Source organism: Embiotoca jacksoni, unplaced genomic scaffold, assembly GCF_022577435.1.
Source record: "Embiotoca jacksoni isolate LCO1_2020_lvr unplaced genomic scaffold, fEmbJac1.0.p SCAF_41, whole genome shotgun sequence".
In the NCBI taxonomy this organism is placed as follows: Eukaryota; Metazoa; Chordata; class Actinopteri; family Embiotocidae; genus Embiotoca; species Embiotoca jacksoni.
In genome coordinates this window covers 338,304-354,451 of record NW_027185394.1, presented here as the reverse complement: position 1 = coordinate 354,451, position 16,148 = coordinate 338,304, and the positions used below count along the sequence as shown (strand labels likewise).

Below are 16,148 nucleotides of genomic sequence, written 5' to 3'. Positions count from 1 at the left end.
TCACAAATTGTCAACGGAAATTATAATCTTGTTAACGCAAGTTAAAATCTTGTTGTCGTTATAATGTGAAATGTATCACCTTAATAAAATAAACAAGATCAAATTATAAAAAATGTGTCTTAAATATGAACAAATCTCAAAACAAATCTTAAGAAACATAAAAGTTAGTCGGCTTTGGTTTTTTGCTGCACAACAGTTTTCATCTCGTACGTCAACATATTTGTTTAAAAAGTGACTTGCTGCTTTAAATGTTTTTGTTTTTCATTTTAATTAAGTTGAATAAAAGTCGGAGGATTTTTTTCAACGATGTCGCACATTTTTCAATCGAAGGTTTCTCAGGCAGCTTCTGAACTCGTCCCTGAGTGGATTTGTTTTTATAATCTGTTTTGATTTATCGGGATGAATTTCGTTTGGATCTCATCCGATTAATCGTTTCGGCCCCCGGTCCTCCGAGCAGGACGGTCCGGCCCTGAACGCGGTCCTCCTTCAGTTCGGATCACTGAGACAAACATTGAAGGTTTGTGCAGGAGAAGGAACACTGTGGTCATTTACAGAGAACAGGAAAACGTGTGTGTGTGTGTGTGTGCACCTGTATTACTGACGTTGTGGGGACTCGCCTCCGTTTTAGAGTCCCTGTAAAATAAATTGTCACATTTTACTGTGAAGGTTAAAGATGAAGGTTGAGTTTAATTTCAGGTTGTCGGTGTCATGTGAAGAGACGGAAACACGACTGTGTGTTTGTTTGTGTGTGTGTGTGTGTGTGTGTGTGTGTGTCTCTGGCTGGTGTGTATGAAACCCATACACACTGGACAGGAAGTGGAGGCTGACAGGAAGGAAGTGAGGTAGCTGCAGAGGAAACTCCATAAACAGGAACACAGAGCCGACTGTGTTTCAGTCTCAGTCCGACTTCACTTGTTTTTCTGCTCTTGTTTTCAGCCGTTGCCGGACAGGAACCAAAATATACTTGACCCTTAACTTACTGAACCCTGTTGTTGTAATATTCTTTATTCTTGTTTTACGTCGTACATCTCTGTTTTACGAACCGGGTTGTAACACATTCTTTCGCTTTGGTGGAGCTGTCTACTGTTTGTGCTAAGCTACGCTAAACGTTTGGGGGTACGTCAGGGTGAAGCACCAAAATGGGCAAAAAGAATCACAGCTGAAAAATACAGAGGAGAAAACTCACGGGAACACTGAGGGAACACTGGGAACACTGGGAGTACTGGGAACACTGAGGGAACACTGAGGGAACACTGGGAACACTGGGAGTACTGGGAACACTGAGGGAACACTGAGGGAACACTGGGAACACTGGGAGTACTGGGAACACTGAGGGAACACTGAGGGAACACTGGGAGTACTGAGAACACTGAGGGAACACTAAGGGAACATTGAGGGACCACTGAGGGAACACTGGGAACACTGGGAGTACTGGGAACACTGGGAGTACTGGGAACACTGAGGGAACACTGAGGGAACACTGGGAACACTGAGGGAACACTGAGGGAACACTGGGAACACTGGGAGTACTGGGAACACTGAGGGAACACTAAGGGAACATTGAGGGAACACTGAAGGAACACTGGGAACACTGAGGGAACACTGGGAACACTGAGGGAACACTGGGGACACTGAGGGAACACTGGGAACACTGGGAGTACTGGGAACACTGGGAGTACTGGGAACACTGAGGGAACCCAAAAATGGATCATTTTTTACATTACATTACATTTATCTGACTATTTTATCCAAAGACTTACAATAAGTTAATTTCAACCATGAGGGTTCAAAACCAGAACAACAAGAATCAAGAAAATACAATTATCTTCCAGAAAGCCAAACTACAAAGTTCTATCAGTAAGTTCTATTTTAAGATACTAAAGTTCGACTGTTCAAGGAGGAGGAGGAGGAGGAGGAGGAGAAGGAGGAGGAGGAGGAGCGGAGTAGTGTGAGTGAATCTAGGAGGTTAAAGTCGAGCAGCTGCATTCTGGATGAGCTGCAGAGGTCAGATGGTACTAACAAGTAGACCTGCCAGGAGGGAGTTACAGTAGTCTAGATGTGAGATGACCAGAGCCTGGACCAGAGCCTGGACCATGTCCTGGACCAGAACCTGGACCAGAGCCTGGACCAGAACCTGCACCTCCTTCTGAGTGAGAAGAGGACGTATTCTCCTGATGTTGTGCAGCATGTATCTACAGGAACGTGTTGTTGCAGTGATGTTGGCAGTAAGAGAGAGTTGACTGTGGAGTGTCTCCGAGGTTCTTATCAGTCAGGGTCGGGATAACAGAGTTGTTGAAGGTAGTAGTCAGGTCGAGGGTGGGAGAGTCTTTCCCTGGAAGGAAGAGCAGGTCGGTCTTGTGGAGGTTGATTTCCAGGTGGTGTGAGGACATCCACTGAGAGATGTCAGTCAGACAGGCAGAGATTCATGCTGCTACCTGTGTTTCAGATCTGGAAAAGAGAGGATCAGTTGGGTGTCATCAGCATAGCTGTGGTAGGAAAAGACATGCGAGTGAAGGACAGAGCCGAGAGAGTCGGTGTACAGAGAGAAGAGGAGGGGACCCGGGACGGAGCCTTGAGGGACACCAGTAGTGAGAGGACAAGGTTCAGACACAGATCCTCTCCAAGTTACCCGGTAGGTGAGGTCGTTGAGGTAGGATGAGAACAGGGAGAGAGCAGAGAGACACCGAGGTCCTGAAGGAGGAAAGAAGGATCTGGTGGTTCACTGTGTTGAATTTTCTCTTGGAGGTTTTGAACTGTGCGTCCTGGTGGAACATTAAGAACATATGACGTCACACACATGCGCATGTTCACCCTGTGTGTGAGTGTGTTTGACACACAATCGGTTCGTAACGAGCCACTAGTGACCGCGACCTCTTTAATTTTTCCACTCATGCTGTTTCCTCCTCCTCGGTGCTGGTCTCGCGTTTCCACGGCAACGCACAGTTTAACCCTCATTATTACGGCTCTGTGGTCTCCGCACAGCTGCTTGTGATAAAACGTTATGGTAAAGTGTAGCTCAGTCTGTGAACAGGGTCATACATGCAGAGACACACACACACACATCCACACACACACACACACACACACACACACACACACACACACACACACACACACACACACACACACACACACCTACATCCACACACACACACACACACACACACACACACATCCACACACACACACACACATCCACACACACACACACACACACACACACACACACACACACACACACACCTACATCCACACACACACACACACAACAGGAAGTGTACTCAAAGCTTTCATTGTAAACTGTTTGAATAAACAATGACAGTAAAAAACTTTTCAAACTTTCTGCTGGTGTTTAACATTGTTCTCAGAGCGCCTTCGTTAGTCGTTTTATTTTATGAGCTTATTCATGAAAATCTTTTATTTAACTTTTAATTGGTCCTGATCCCAAAAAACATTACAAAAGATGAACAACTTTCAAGAAAACACAAGTGGAGGGAGAAAACAACTGTATTCAAATCTACGTTATTATTCACAAAACTTAATTTTAAAAACATTATTTTATTCTCAAAATATAAATATTTTATTCTTAAAACATTGTGATTTTATTCTGCCTTTACTCTTGATGTTTGTTCTGTTTTCTGTGTTTCTTTTGACGTTAACTCTCCTGAAAAAACTCGTTTTAAAGTAAACCGTCCGTGAAGACTCACTTGGAGAGAAAACAGCAGATTTATTCAGTTGTCATGAGACACGTTACATAACAAGTCAAGCTGCATCTGTGTGTGCAGAGGAGGCGGTTACACAACTAAACAGCAAATACAACCAGCCGCACACAAATCACACGTTCATGTCACTTTAACACAAAATATATCTCAAAAAACACTTTAAAATTCACCTCAAAGAAACATTTCCTATTTTTAGTGTCACGATGTCGACGGGAAGTTTTACAGGTTCAGAGACGCTGACAGAAAATCACGTAGTTTATCTTTAATGTCGAGATTCAGCAGCCGAAGTCCTGAGAGATGTTTTCATCTCCTGTTTTATTATCTCTTTAAGTTTCTATCTCGTCATGCGAGATCTTAAATATTGACTTTGTTTCCAGAAAACAGGATTCAGTTTCAGAGATTTTCCTGCTTCGTGTTTGTTATTAAACGTGCAGAATTGATCGAGTTCGTTGTTACTTTGAAATAAGACACAGAATCTCTCATATTTCGTTTCATTTCCTGCTCTGCACACGCGACATTAGTTCCTGTTGAAACTTCTGCGGGACCTTCGATGTTCGAACACTTTAATCATCTGCAAAGTCACGATCGTCTCCACGTTTCTCAGATCGACCAGGTCGGCCGGTCGTCATGGAAACAATAGGAACTTTCTGGATTCAATTTGTATTACTTTTCGTGCTCAGTTTTCTGTAGCCAAGAACCCTCACAGCTGATTGGCTGAGACACCTGTCAATCAAACAGCTGCTCAATGAAACTAAAAAAAACAAAAGCATTTTTCTCTTTAACTTCAACACGCTAACAGCTGGAGGACATCTGGTGGACGTCAGAGGAACTGCAGCTCGGCGAGCGTCAGCTAATTGGTTCAAACGTTACGACAGGAAGTTTGTGAGCGTTTTTATTCCTGAACTCCTGCAGACGTGCCAGAAGAGCTTCATGATCAATACTCTCAATAGATGCATTCACACAATGTCAATATGCAACATAATACAAATACAGCTCGACACCATCAACATCTTTGATAAACAACAACAAAAAACATTAAAATAATTTGATGAAAAGAAGAAAGTTTGAATTGAGCAGAAGAAAACGTGGTTGACGTGTGAAGCGAGTTGATCTCTAGTGTTCAAGAACCGAACAGGAAGAGGAAGAGACGAACAAAAGGAATTAACCGAGAGGTTAAAACACGTCTCCACCTCCGGCTTCAAAACCACATCAGGAGGCTTCAAAATAAAAGTCCTGAGTGTCAAAGCTCCCACACTCTGTGGAGCCCAGTGAACGCACCGCAACCGGCGGCAGCAGCTCAGATTTTCCTTCAACAGAAAAATCTTCTGCCGCAGGGAGGAAGTGGCTGTGGTGACTCAGCGGTTTCCACGGCAACCATTCATCATTCAGATGGACTTCTCACTCTGCTGCGGTGACACGGTTCGGTGGGAGCGTTCAGTCTGTACGTGATTTTTTTGAAATGACAAAAAAACCAAATGGTTTTATCTTCTCGGTCTCGGCTTTAAATATTAAAATGACCTGAAACAAATGTTGGCAGTCGCATCTGAATAAAATGTGACGTTTTGTCAATGGAGTCTGGAATGGGGCTGCAGCTCCAGCTAACGTCACGTCCTCTTAAAACAGGAAATTTAATGACATTAAAACTTAATTTACATTCAACGATTACACATTTTCTTTTTTGGCTGCATGTTAGTTAGTTAGTTGGTTAGTTAGTTAGTTAGTGTAGAAGCCTTTGGCACATTTGGACCACCGTGCAGGAGGTCAAACCTTTGGAAAATACCCCCCCAAAAAAAATTCAGAAATAAATAAAATGAAATTTTGTGACGTGTTTGAAAATACTTATGAAATTGAACAGAGTTTGGTTGAAGGCTCGAGTGTTATTGACGTTACATCTTCGTTTGTTTGTTAAAAAAATGCTGGAATTCAACTTTTTGGTCAAACATTTAGTAAAAGTTTCTACGAATTTTCTTTTTCATAAGATATATTTTTTTTGTTTGTTAGTTGTTTTTTTTTACAAAACTTTTGTTGCTGCAGAATTCACTGATTTTCATATGAATATATTAAACACATTTAATCTGAGTCCAATAACTCAACTCAAACATCCCGAAGGTTGAAAATCAGGTTGACGACCAGCTGATGTTCGATCACTCAAACAGCTGGACGTTAAACATCTGCTTAAAAACACTCACAATGTAAAACACTTCAATACATGATTTCCCACCACATGCAGCATGAAATGTTTCCAACAAAAGCACGAAAAATATCTCAACACGACCCAAAATGTTCTGGCTGGAGGCTGACTGAAGGTCCCCGAACCGCAGTTTGAATGGTCGGGTGACGGGAGGAACAAATCTGTAGAAATACAGGACGTGTAAAAACGGGCTGTTTTCTAATGGAGGTTTTGAACTGTGTGTCCGTCGTCACAGCAACGCAGTTTATTTTTAAACTGGGAACATTATGAACATATGACATCACACACACACGTGTTTGTACTCCTATCTTTGTGGGGAACCTCACTGACATGACGTCTCACCAGGACCCAGGTCTTCTAAGGCCCCGCCCCCAAATGTGAGGACCCCACACAGGCGTCCTCACAAGGTCTGAAACTGACGTCGGTCCCCTCAAAGATAGACAAGCAAACATACACACACACACACACACACACACACACACACACACTCCGGTCCAGTGTAGCAGGACTTCATGGGACTTTCCCATCTCCTAAAACAGACTCTGTCATCATCCAGCAGCAGTGGGGCCACACTGAGGCATCATGGGAGATGAAGTCCAGTGATGTCATCACTGTGGTCATGTGACCCCTGAACAAACAGAAGAACAAAACAAAGGTGTAGTCATCCTTTAGGAGTTCAGCAGAATGAAGCATCCTGGGAAATGAAGTCCAGTAAGGACACGCCCCAGACCAGATGACGTCCCCGTGAATGCTGGGAAATGTAGTCCTTTTGTTTTTAATCAGATTTGAGTTGATACAGACATTCTGTCATTTGTTGGAAATCGTGAATGGAAAAGGATTCTGGGAAATGGAGTCCGGTGATGTCATCTGTTATTTTGACAGACGATGCTGGGAGATGTAGTCTTTGTCTTTGTTACAGGGTCAGAGCTGCAGGTGGACACTTCAGCTGAGAGGAGGCGGGACGAGAGGCTCAGGAGGAGGAGGAGCAGGAGGAGAAGGAGGAGCAGGAGGAGGAGGCTGAGGAGGAGGAGGAGGAGGAGGAAGAGGAGCAGGAGGAAGAGGCTCAGGAGGAGGAGGAGGAGGAGGAAAAGGAGCAGGAGGAGGAGGCTCAGGAGGAGGAGCAGGAGGAGGAAGAGGAGCAGGAGGAGGAAGATGAGGAGGAGGCTCAGGAGGAGGAGCAGGAGGAGGAGGAGCAGGAGGAGGAAGAAGAGGAAGGTCAGCTGGTCTGGGTCACTCTCCGACACTCCTACAAAATAAAAGACACAGGAAGACGTCAGACGTAGTATTACGGGCAGAAGATCGGTGCACAACATTTGGTTTTGTGTTTGTTCGTTTGTTTGTTTGTTGTTTACCAGCTATAAGAGGCTATTCCTGCCGTTCATGTTCGGTCCTTTAGACCTCATCTGTTCCTGAACCGACCCCGACTGGAAATAGAGATTCATTCAGACACAACAGGTTAATATGTAAACACAGGTAAACGAAGGTAAACACAGGTAAACACAGGTAAACACATGTAAACAGGTAAACACAGGTAAACACAGGTAAACAAAGGTAAACACAGGTAAACACAGGTAAACGAAGGTAAACACAGGTAAACACAGGTAAACACAGGTAAACACATGTAAACAGGTAAACACAGGTAAACACAGGTAAACAAAGGTAAACACAGGTAAACACAGGTAAACAAAGGTAAACACAGGTAAACGAAGGTAAACACAGGTAAACACAGGTAAACACAGGTAAACAAAGGTAACACAGGTAAACACAGGTAAACACAGGTAAACACAGGTAAACACAGGTAAACACATGTAAACACATGTAAACACAGGTAAACACAGGTAAACACATGTAAACAAAGGTAAACACAGGTAAACACAGGTAAACACAGGTAAACACATGTAAACACAGGTAAACACATGTAAACACAGGTAAACAAAGGTAAACACAGGTAAACACAGGTAAACAAAGGTAAACACAGGTAAACACAGGTAAACACAGGTAAACACATGTAAACAAAGGTAAACACAGGTAAACAAAGGTAAACACAGGTAAACAGGTAAACAAAGGTAAACACAGGTAAACAAAGGTAAACAAAGGTAAACACAGGTAAACACAGGTAAACAGGTAAACAAAGGTAAACAAAGGTAAACACAGGTAAACACAGGTAAACAGGTAAACACAGGTAAACACAGGTAAACACAGGTAAACACAGGTAAACAAAGGTAAACACAGGTAAACACAGGTAAACACAGGTAAACAAAGGTAAACACAGGTAAACACATGTAAACACAGGTAAACACAGGTAAACACATGTAAACACAGGTAAACACAGGTAAACACAGGTAAACACATGTAAACACAGGTAAACAAAGGTAAACACAGGTAAACACAGGTAAACACATGTAAACACAGGTAAACACAGGTAAACAAAGGTAAACACAGGTAAACAAAGGTAAACACAGGTAAACAAAGGTAAACACAGGTAAACACAGGTAAACAAAGGTAAACACAGGTAAACAAAGGTAAACAAAGGTAAACATGATGTCTGACCGGCTGCAGGCCTTCTGCCATCTCTCCTGATCCGATGTGTGTGAGGTGGATGAAGTTTGTCGGCTCTCCGATCATACTGCGATCGATCTTCCTCCTCTTCTTCTTCTGCACACAGACACACACACAGACACACACACACACACACACACACACACGTTTTAGAAAGTGTTTCTCAAACATGTCGTCATTACATCATCGTCTTTGACGTGTTCGACTTTACTGTGAAATTTAACATCAGCAGCTCTCCGCGCTGCATTCAGGGACACCGCGCTGGGTTCAGGGACACCGCGCTGGGTTCAGGGACACCGCGCTGCCTTCAGGGACACCGCGCTGGGTTCAGGGACACCACGCTGGATTTGGGGACACCACGCTGGGTACAGGGACACCGCGCTGCATTCAGGGACACCACGCTGGGTTCGGTGACACCACGCTGGGTTCAGGGACACCGCGCTGGGTTCAGGGACACCGCGCTGGGTTCAGGGACACCGCGCTGCCTTCAGGGACACCACGCTGGGTACAGGGACACCGCGCTGGGTTCAGGGACACCGCGCTGCCTTCAGGGACACCACGCTGGGTACAGGGACACCGCGCTGGGTTCAGGGACACCGCGCTGCCTTCAGGGACACCACGCTGGGTTCAGGGACACCGCGCTGGGTTCAGGGACACCACGCTGGGTACAGGGACACCACGCTGCATTCAGGGACACCACGCTGGGTACAGGGACACCACGCTGCATTCAGGGACACCACGCTGGGTACAGGGACACCACGCTGCATTCAGGGACACCACGCTGGGTTCGGTGACACCACGCTGGGTTCAGGGACACCGCGCTGGGTTCAGGGACACCGCGCTGGGTTCAGGGACACCGCGCTGCCTTCAGGGACACCACGCTGGGTACAGGGACACCGCGCTGGGTTCAGGGACACCGCGCTGCCTTCAGGGACACCACGCTGGGTACAGGGACACCGCGCTGGGTTCAGGGACACCGCGCTGCCTTCAGGGACACCACGCTGGGTTCAGGGACACCGCGCTGGGTTCAGGGACACCACGCTGGGTACAGGGACACCACGCTGCATTCAGGGACACCACGCTGGGTACAGGGACACCACGCTGCATTCAGGGACACCACGCTGGGTTCGGGGACACCGCGTTGGGTTCGGGGACACCGCGCTGCCTTCGGGGACACCACGTTGGGTTCGGGGACACCGCGCTGCCTTCGGGATACCACGCTGCCTTCAGGGACACCGCGCTGGGTTCGGGGACACCGCGCTGGGTTCGGTGACACCGCGCTGGGTTCAGGGACACCGCGCTGCCTTCAGGGACACCACGCTGGGTTCAGGGACACCACGCTGGGTACAGGGACACCGCGCTGGGTACAGGGACACCGGGCTGGGTTCAGGGACACCGCGCTGCCTTCAGGGACACCACGCTGGGTACAGGGACACCGCGCTGGGTTCAGGGACACCGCGCTGCCTTCAGGGACACCACGCTGGGTACAGGGACACCGCGCTGGGTTCAGGGACACCGCGCTGGGTTCAGGGACACCACGCTGGATTTGGGGACACCGCGCTGCATTCAGGGACACCACGCTGGGTTCGGTGACACCACGCTGGGTTCGGGGACACCGCGTTGGGTTCGGGGACACCGCGCTGCCTTCGGGGACACCACGTTGGGTTCGGGGACACCGCGCTGCCTTCGGGATACCACGCTGGGTTCGGGGACGCCGCGCTGCCTTCAGGGACACCGCGCTGGGTTCGGGGACACCGCGCTGCCTTCAGGGACACCGCGCTGGGTTCAGGGACACCGCGCTGGGTTCGGGGACACCGTGCTGGGTTCAGGGACACCGCGCTGGGTTCAGGGACACCGCGCTGGGTTCAGGGACACCGCGCTGCTTTCAGGGACACCGCGCTGGGTTCAGGGACACCGCGCTGGGTTCAGGGACACCGCGCTGGGTTCGGGGACACCGCGCTGGGTTCGGGGACACCGTGCTGGGTGCCCCTGAACACCTCATCAGAGTTTGGATTGAAGAGGATTTCCTCTCATCAGGATTATTCAGAGATTTTATGTGACGCAGCAGAACTGAAAAGACGGGCCGAACACGACCGGAGCGAGAGGTCAGAGGTCAGAGGTCACGTCTTTGAGATCACAGGAAGTCCAGAGTTTAAAAAAAAAAGACGAGCAGAAGTTCCTGGAGTTCTTCAAAGAGGAAAAAGAAAATGGAATGAAATCGGCTGAGGAGGACGGAGGAACCCCCCTCCTCCCCCCACTCCCCCTCTCTCACTCCCCCTATCGTCACGGTAACAGCAGTAAAGAAACAGGAGGAATTGTCCTCATTTCACAGGACGAGTGTTGAAACTACAGAAACGTTTTTAACTCGCATCATTTATCCAATCAGGGAAACACACGATGGCCCCGCCTCCAGGAGGATGGACAGCCAATCAGGAGCCACGTAACAACATGGATTCATCTGTCTGGTCTCTTTTTATTTGTTTGATGTACTTTTCAGGATCATGGACCCCAGAGTCATCTGACGATGATGTCACCGCAGCGATGATGTCACCGCAGCGATGATGTCACCGCACCAACAGAGACACAAAACAACAAAGACACAAAACAACAACAAGAGACACAACAACAACCAGAAGGTGTCGTGTTTCACTGCAGAGCAACATGTTGTAATGAAGTGCAGAAACAGGAAGTGAGAGGCTGCAGCAGGAAGAGGTCAGAGGTCAAGGCGAAACAGGAAGTTCTGCCACCTGTTTACTGTGTGTGTGTGTGTGTCTCACCGGTGGGGGTTTGGCCACAACGCAGCAACCCATCTTGTGCCAGAAGTCACTCATGCCGACGCTCTCTGCTGCCGCCCTGCAGGCCGGAGTAGGAACTGCAGCCTGCGGGTAGTCCTGGGGCATTCAGACCAACACTGCAGCCACGCAGAGCTCAGAGGACCAAAACCCCCAAATATCTCCAAATATCTCCCTCCCCCCACAGAGGAACTCCTCGAGGGTTCAGACTGCAGAAAATAGTAAAAATAAATATCCAGGAGTGAATTTACTGAATCCTCAAAATCTGATGTCGAAAAATCCAGAATCTGTGTTTTAGATCCGAACCGAGATTCAGATCCAAACCTGAGAGAGACAAAAAGAACAAATTACAAACAGTCAAACGTTTGGAGGCTTTAGATCCGATTCAGGCAGACGGAGAATAAAATCAGTCGTCTTGAGAAACCGGCTGCTGCTTGAGTAACTTCATCATTTTGACATTAGGCTGAAAAATCCGCTCATCTGTTTCTCAACAGACAAAGGTCCCCACATCGCCTCTAAACCAACTCTGATATCATGATGTCTTTCAGACCCAACCAGACTTTCACTATCACAGTCCTCACAAAGATGGTAAATCAGAAACACACTCTGACACTGAACCATGGGAACCAAACCGTCAACATGAAGTATGATGAAACACTGGGAGTGGTACACACACACACACACACACACACACACACACACACACACACACACACACAGATACACACACAGATACACACACACACACACACACAGATACACACACACACACACACACAGATACACACACAGATACACACACACACACACACAGATATACACACAGATACACACACACACACACACACACACACACACACACACAGATACACACACACACACACACACACACACACACACACACACACACACACACAGATACACACACACACCCACAGACACACACACACACACAGATACACACACACACAGATACACACACACACCCACAGACACACACACACACACACACACACACACACACACACACACACAGATACACACACACACACACACACACACACACACACACACAGATACACACACACACACACACACACACACACACACACACAGATACACACACAGATACACACACACACACACACACACACACACAGATACACACACAGATACACACACACACACACACACACACAGATACACACACACACACACACACACACACACACACACACACAGATACACACAGATACACACACACACAGATACACACACACACCCACAGACACACACACACACACACACAGATACACACACACACCCACAGACACACACACACACACACACACACACAGATACACACACACACACACACACACAGATACACACACACACACCCACAGACACACACACACACACACACACACACCCACAGACACACACACACACACACACACAGATACACACACACACACAGATACACACACACACACACAGATACACACACACACAGATACACACACACACCCACAGACACACACACACACACACACACACACACAGACACACACAGATACACACACACACAGATATACACACACACACCCGCAGACACACACACACACACACCCACACACACACACAGATACACACACACACACACACACACAGATACACACACACACAGATACACACACACACCCACAGACACACACACAGATACACACACACACACACACAGACACACACACACACACACACCCACAGACACACACACACACACACACACACACACACAGACACACACACCCACAGACACACACACACACACACACCCACACACACACACAGATACACACACACACAGATACACACACACACACACAGATACACACACACACACACAGACACACACACACAGATACACACACACACACACACACAGACACACACACACACACACACAGACACACACACACCCACAGACACACACACACACACAGATACACACACACACACACACACACAGACACACACACACACACACACAGACACACACACACCCACAGACACACACACACACACACAGATACACACACACACAGATACACACACACACACAGACACACACACACACACACACACACAGACACACACACACACACACACACACACACACACACACAGACACACACACACCCACAGACACACACACACACACACAGATACACACACACACAGATACACACACACACACAGACACACACACACACACACACACACACACACACACACACACAGATACACACACACACACAGACACACACACACACACACACACACACACACACACACACACACACACACACACACACACACACACAGGATTCCTCTGGAGAGTCTCCAGCTCCTGTCGGCTGATGATGAAGATGATGATGAAGATGATGATGATGATGATGAGGAGGAGGAATGTGGAGGAAGAACATGTCGCTTCTTGCTGCTCTGAGCAGGAATTCAGCCTGAGGTTCTGACACACCGACCAACGGGGCACCTGAAGGAGGCGCAATCGCCACTTCCTGTTTGTGGGATCGGACCGCACCACCTGTGATCATCATCATCATCACCATCATCTTCATCATCACCTTCATCATAACAAACTAGCAAGACGGTGACGGACAGAATCTGAACTGGAGGTTTCATAAACCGATGACGTTCTCCAGAACGACCCGAACAGAACCGACTGAGTTCAGGCTCGGAAAGTCTGAGTCAGCAGAAACCCGTCTGACGGACCGACAGAGTGATGACTCAGACTTGCAGCCGGACCAGAACCAGGACCAGAACTAGGACCAGAATCAAGACCAGGACCAGGACCAGAACCAGAACCAGGACCAGGACCAGAACTAGAACTGGAACCAGAATCAGGACCAGGACCAGAACTAGAACTGGAACCAGAATCAGGACCAGGACCAGAATCAGGACCAGAACCAGGACCAGGACCAGCGTGCTGAATGACTGGACGGTGTGTTGAGGATCCAGAAGAAGTCAGGAGTTTCCAAGAATAACAGTTTTTCCTGACGACACTTGAACGCAGCATAATGGTTAAAACAGGGAGAACAGAGCTGTGTTTCATCCTGGAGGTGGTGGGGGGGGGGGGGGTTGTTTCAGTCTAACAGTCAGAGGTCAAAGAGTTCGTCTGAACCCTGTGACCTCTGACCCATCTTTATGCTAAGCTAACGGTGTCTCTGCTGGACTCACCTCCAGGTAAACTTTGTTAGCAACGAAGATCAGCTGGTTAGCACCCAGTATAAAATGTAACAACTTCAAAAGCTTTGAGCAGCAGCTAACAGTTTCCTACTGCTTCCAGTCTTTGTGCTAAGCTAGGCTAACAGTTTCCTACTGCTTCCAGTCTTTGTGCTAAGCTAGGCTAACAGTTTCCTACTGCTTCCAGTCTTTGTGCTAAGCTAGGCTAACAGTTTCCTACTGCTTCCAGTCTTTGTGCTAAGCTAGGCTAACAGTTTCCTACTGCTTCCAGTCTTTGTGCTAAGCTAGGCTAACAGTTTCCTACTGCTTCCAGTCTTTGTGCTAAGCTAGGCTAACCGTTCCCTCCTGCTTCCAGTCTTGACATGAAACTTCTGATCGTCTCAAACTTTGGTTTCTAAAGCGACGAACAACAAATTAACGTGTAACGTTTTAATGTTTTTTTAATATAATATTTGGTTGCGTTATCGCTCGTCTAAATTATTGAGAATATTCAGTACGTAAAGTCTTTGTAGAAAACTGGAACACTTTTTACGTGCGGTATTGTTAGCGGTCGTACATCGTGACATCAGCGCCACCTGCAGCTTTAACGGCCGTTTGACGCTTTTTGTTTATGAATCCTTCGTTTCGCAGACGATTTAAGAGTTTTCCTGTTACGACGGAGCGAAGCTAGCAATTCCCACCTCCTTCCAGTCATTATGCTAAGCTATGCTAACGACATTTTGAACAAACTGAGTAAAGAACCGGTGTAACGCTGGTCCCTCATCACATCTGGTCCCTCATCACATCTGGTCCCTCATCACATCTGGTCCCTCATCACATCTGGTCCCCTGAGCTCTTATTCTGAAGGGAGCGGACTTCAAAATAAACAGAACAGTTCAGATATTCACAGACAAACCAAGAGGTCCTTAAACGCACCTTTTTCTGTTCCAGCTGCATGTCTGTTAATCACTGCGGCTGATGACCAAAAGTATGTGGACACACAGTCGTTTAAAACACCGCGCAGCCTTCATCTGCTCCTCATCCTCACTCACGTCAATGACGTCAGAGTCATTTGAAATGTCTGCGGACACTCCGGCACCCCGCTGGTCAATTATTAACAGATCCGACCTTTGTTCAGGAGCCTGAACTTCGGCACCACCTGAACGCTTCAGGCGGCTTCAACCCGGTCCGCGGACCCGGGCATGAACCCCGGATGTGACCCGGGATTAGAGTTTATCAGAAGAAACAAGCAGGAGACTCACCGGACGGGCCGACGGCGGAAAACCAGAGAAGTGAGTCCTGAAGCAGCTGCAGCTCTGCCAGCCTCTCTGATCGAGGTGTGGCTCCAACCAGGAAATCCATCCTCCGGTCCTTCTCCCGCCTTCCTCCGGTATCTGCCCGGTCCAACAGCGTCCCCTGCCGGCTGAACAAGGTCACCACAGACATCTCCACACGTCCGTTACATCATACCAGCAGCTGGGCCATCATGATTCAGCGGGGACTGAAATACATGACTGCCCCAAACCAAACTCCAGTTTGACAACAGCTGATTTTACCTCATCAGGTCTCAACGCCAAACTCCAGTCAGGGTTTGGATATTTTTACGGGATGATCTTCTTCTCCAGGATTTTGGCTCAGTCA

General features: G+C 47.7%; 1 protein-coding gene across 2 annotated transcripts; it reads right to left on the bottom strand.

The window, feature by feature from the left end:
• Positions 1 to 3,707: 3,707 nt before the first annotated feature.
• cdc42se1 (CDC42 small effector 1) lies at positions 3,708 to 15,882 on the bottom strand. 2 transcript variants are annotated; one of them, XM_069168870.1, is made up of 5 exons: positions 15,770 to 15,882; positions 11,250 to 11,588; positions 8,464 to 8,568; positions 7,266 to 7,337; positions 3,708 to 7,159 (listed from the first exon to the last, which is right to left on the bottom strand). In XM_069168870.1, exons 2-4 carry the CDS (start codon positions 11,370 to 11,372, stop codon positions 7,269 to 7,271), a joined length of 297 nt encoding a protein of 98 aa, XP_069024971.1. In that variant the 5' UTR covers positions 11,373 to 11,588; positions 15,770 to 15,882; the 3' UTR covers positions 3,708 to 7,159; positions 7,266 to 7,268. The 2 variants fall into 2 exon arrangements, with proteins under 2 accessions (XP_069024971.1, XP_069024972.1); XM_069168871.1 differs by lacking the exon at positions 15,770 to 15,882 and adding an exon at positions 15,444 to 15,686.
• Between the last annotated feature and the right edge of the window lie 266 nt (positions 15,883 to 16,148).

Bases quoted from the DNA above. Each gene is read 5' to 3' on its own strand.
- cdc42se1 (XM_069168870.1), bottom strand. From the start codon at position 11,372: ATGCCCCAGGACTACCCGCAGGCTGCAGTTCCTACTCCGGCCTGCAGG. The intron at 8,569-11,249 runs GTGAGACACACA...GTCTGTGTGCAG, and splicing joins TTGTGGCCAAACCCCCACCG to AAGAAGAAGAGGAGGAAGAT. The intron at 7,338-8,463 runs GTCAGACATCAT...CTCTATTTCCAG, and splicing joins TGGCAGAAGGCCTGCAGCCG to TCGGGGTCGGTTCAGGAACA.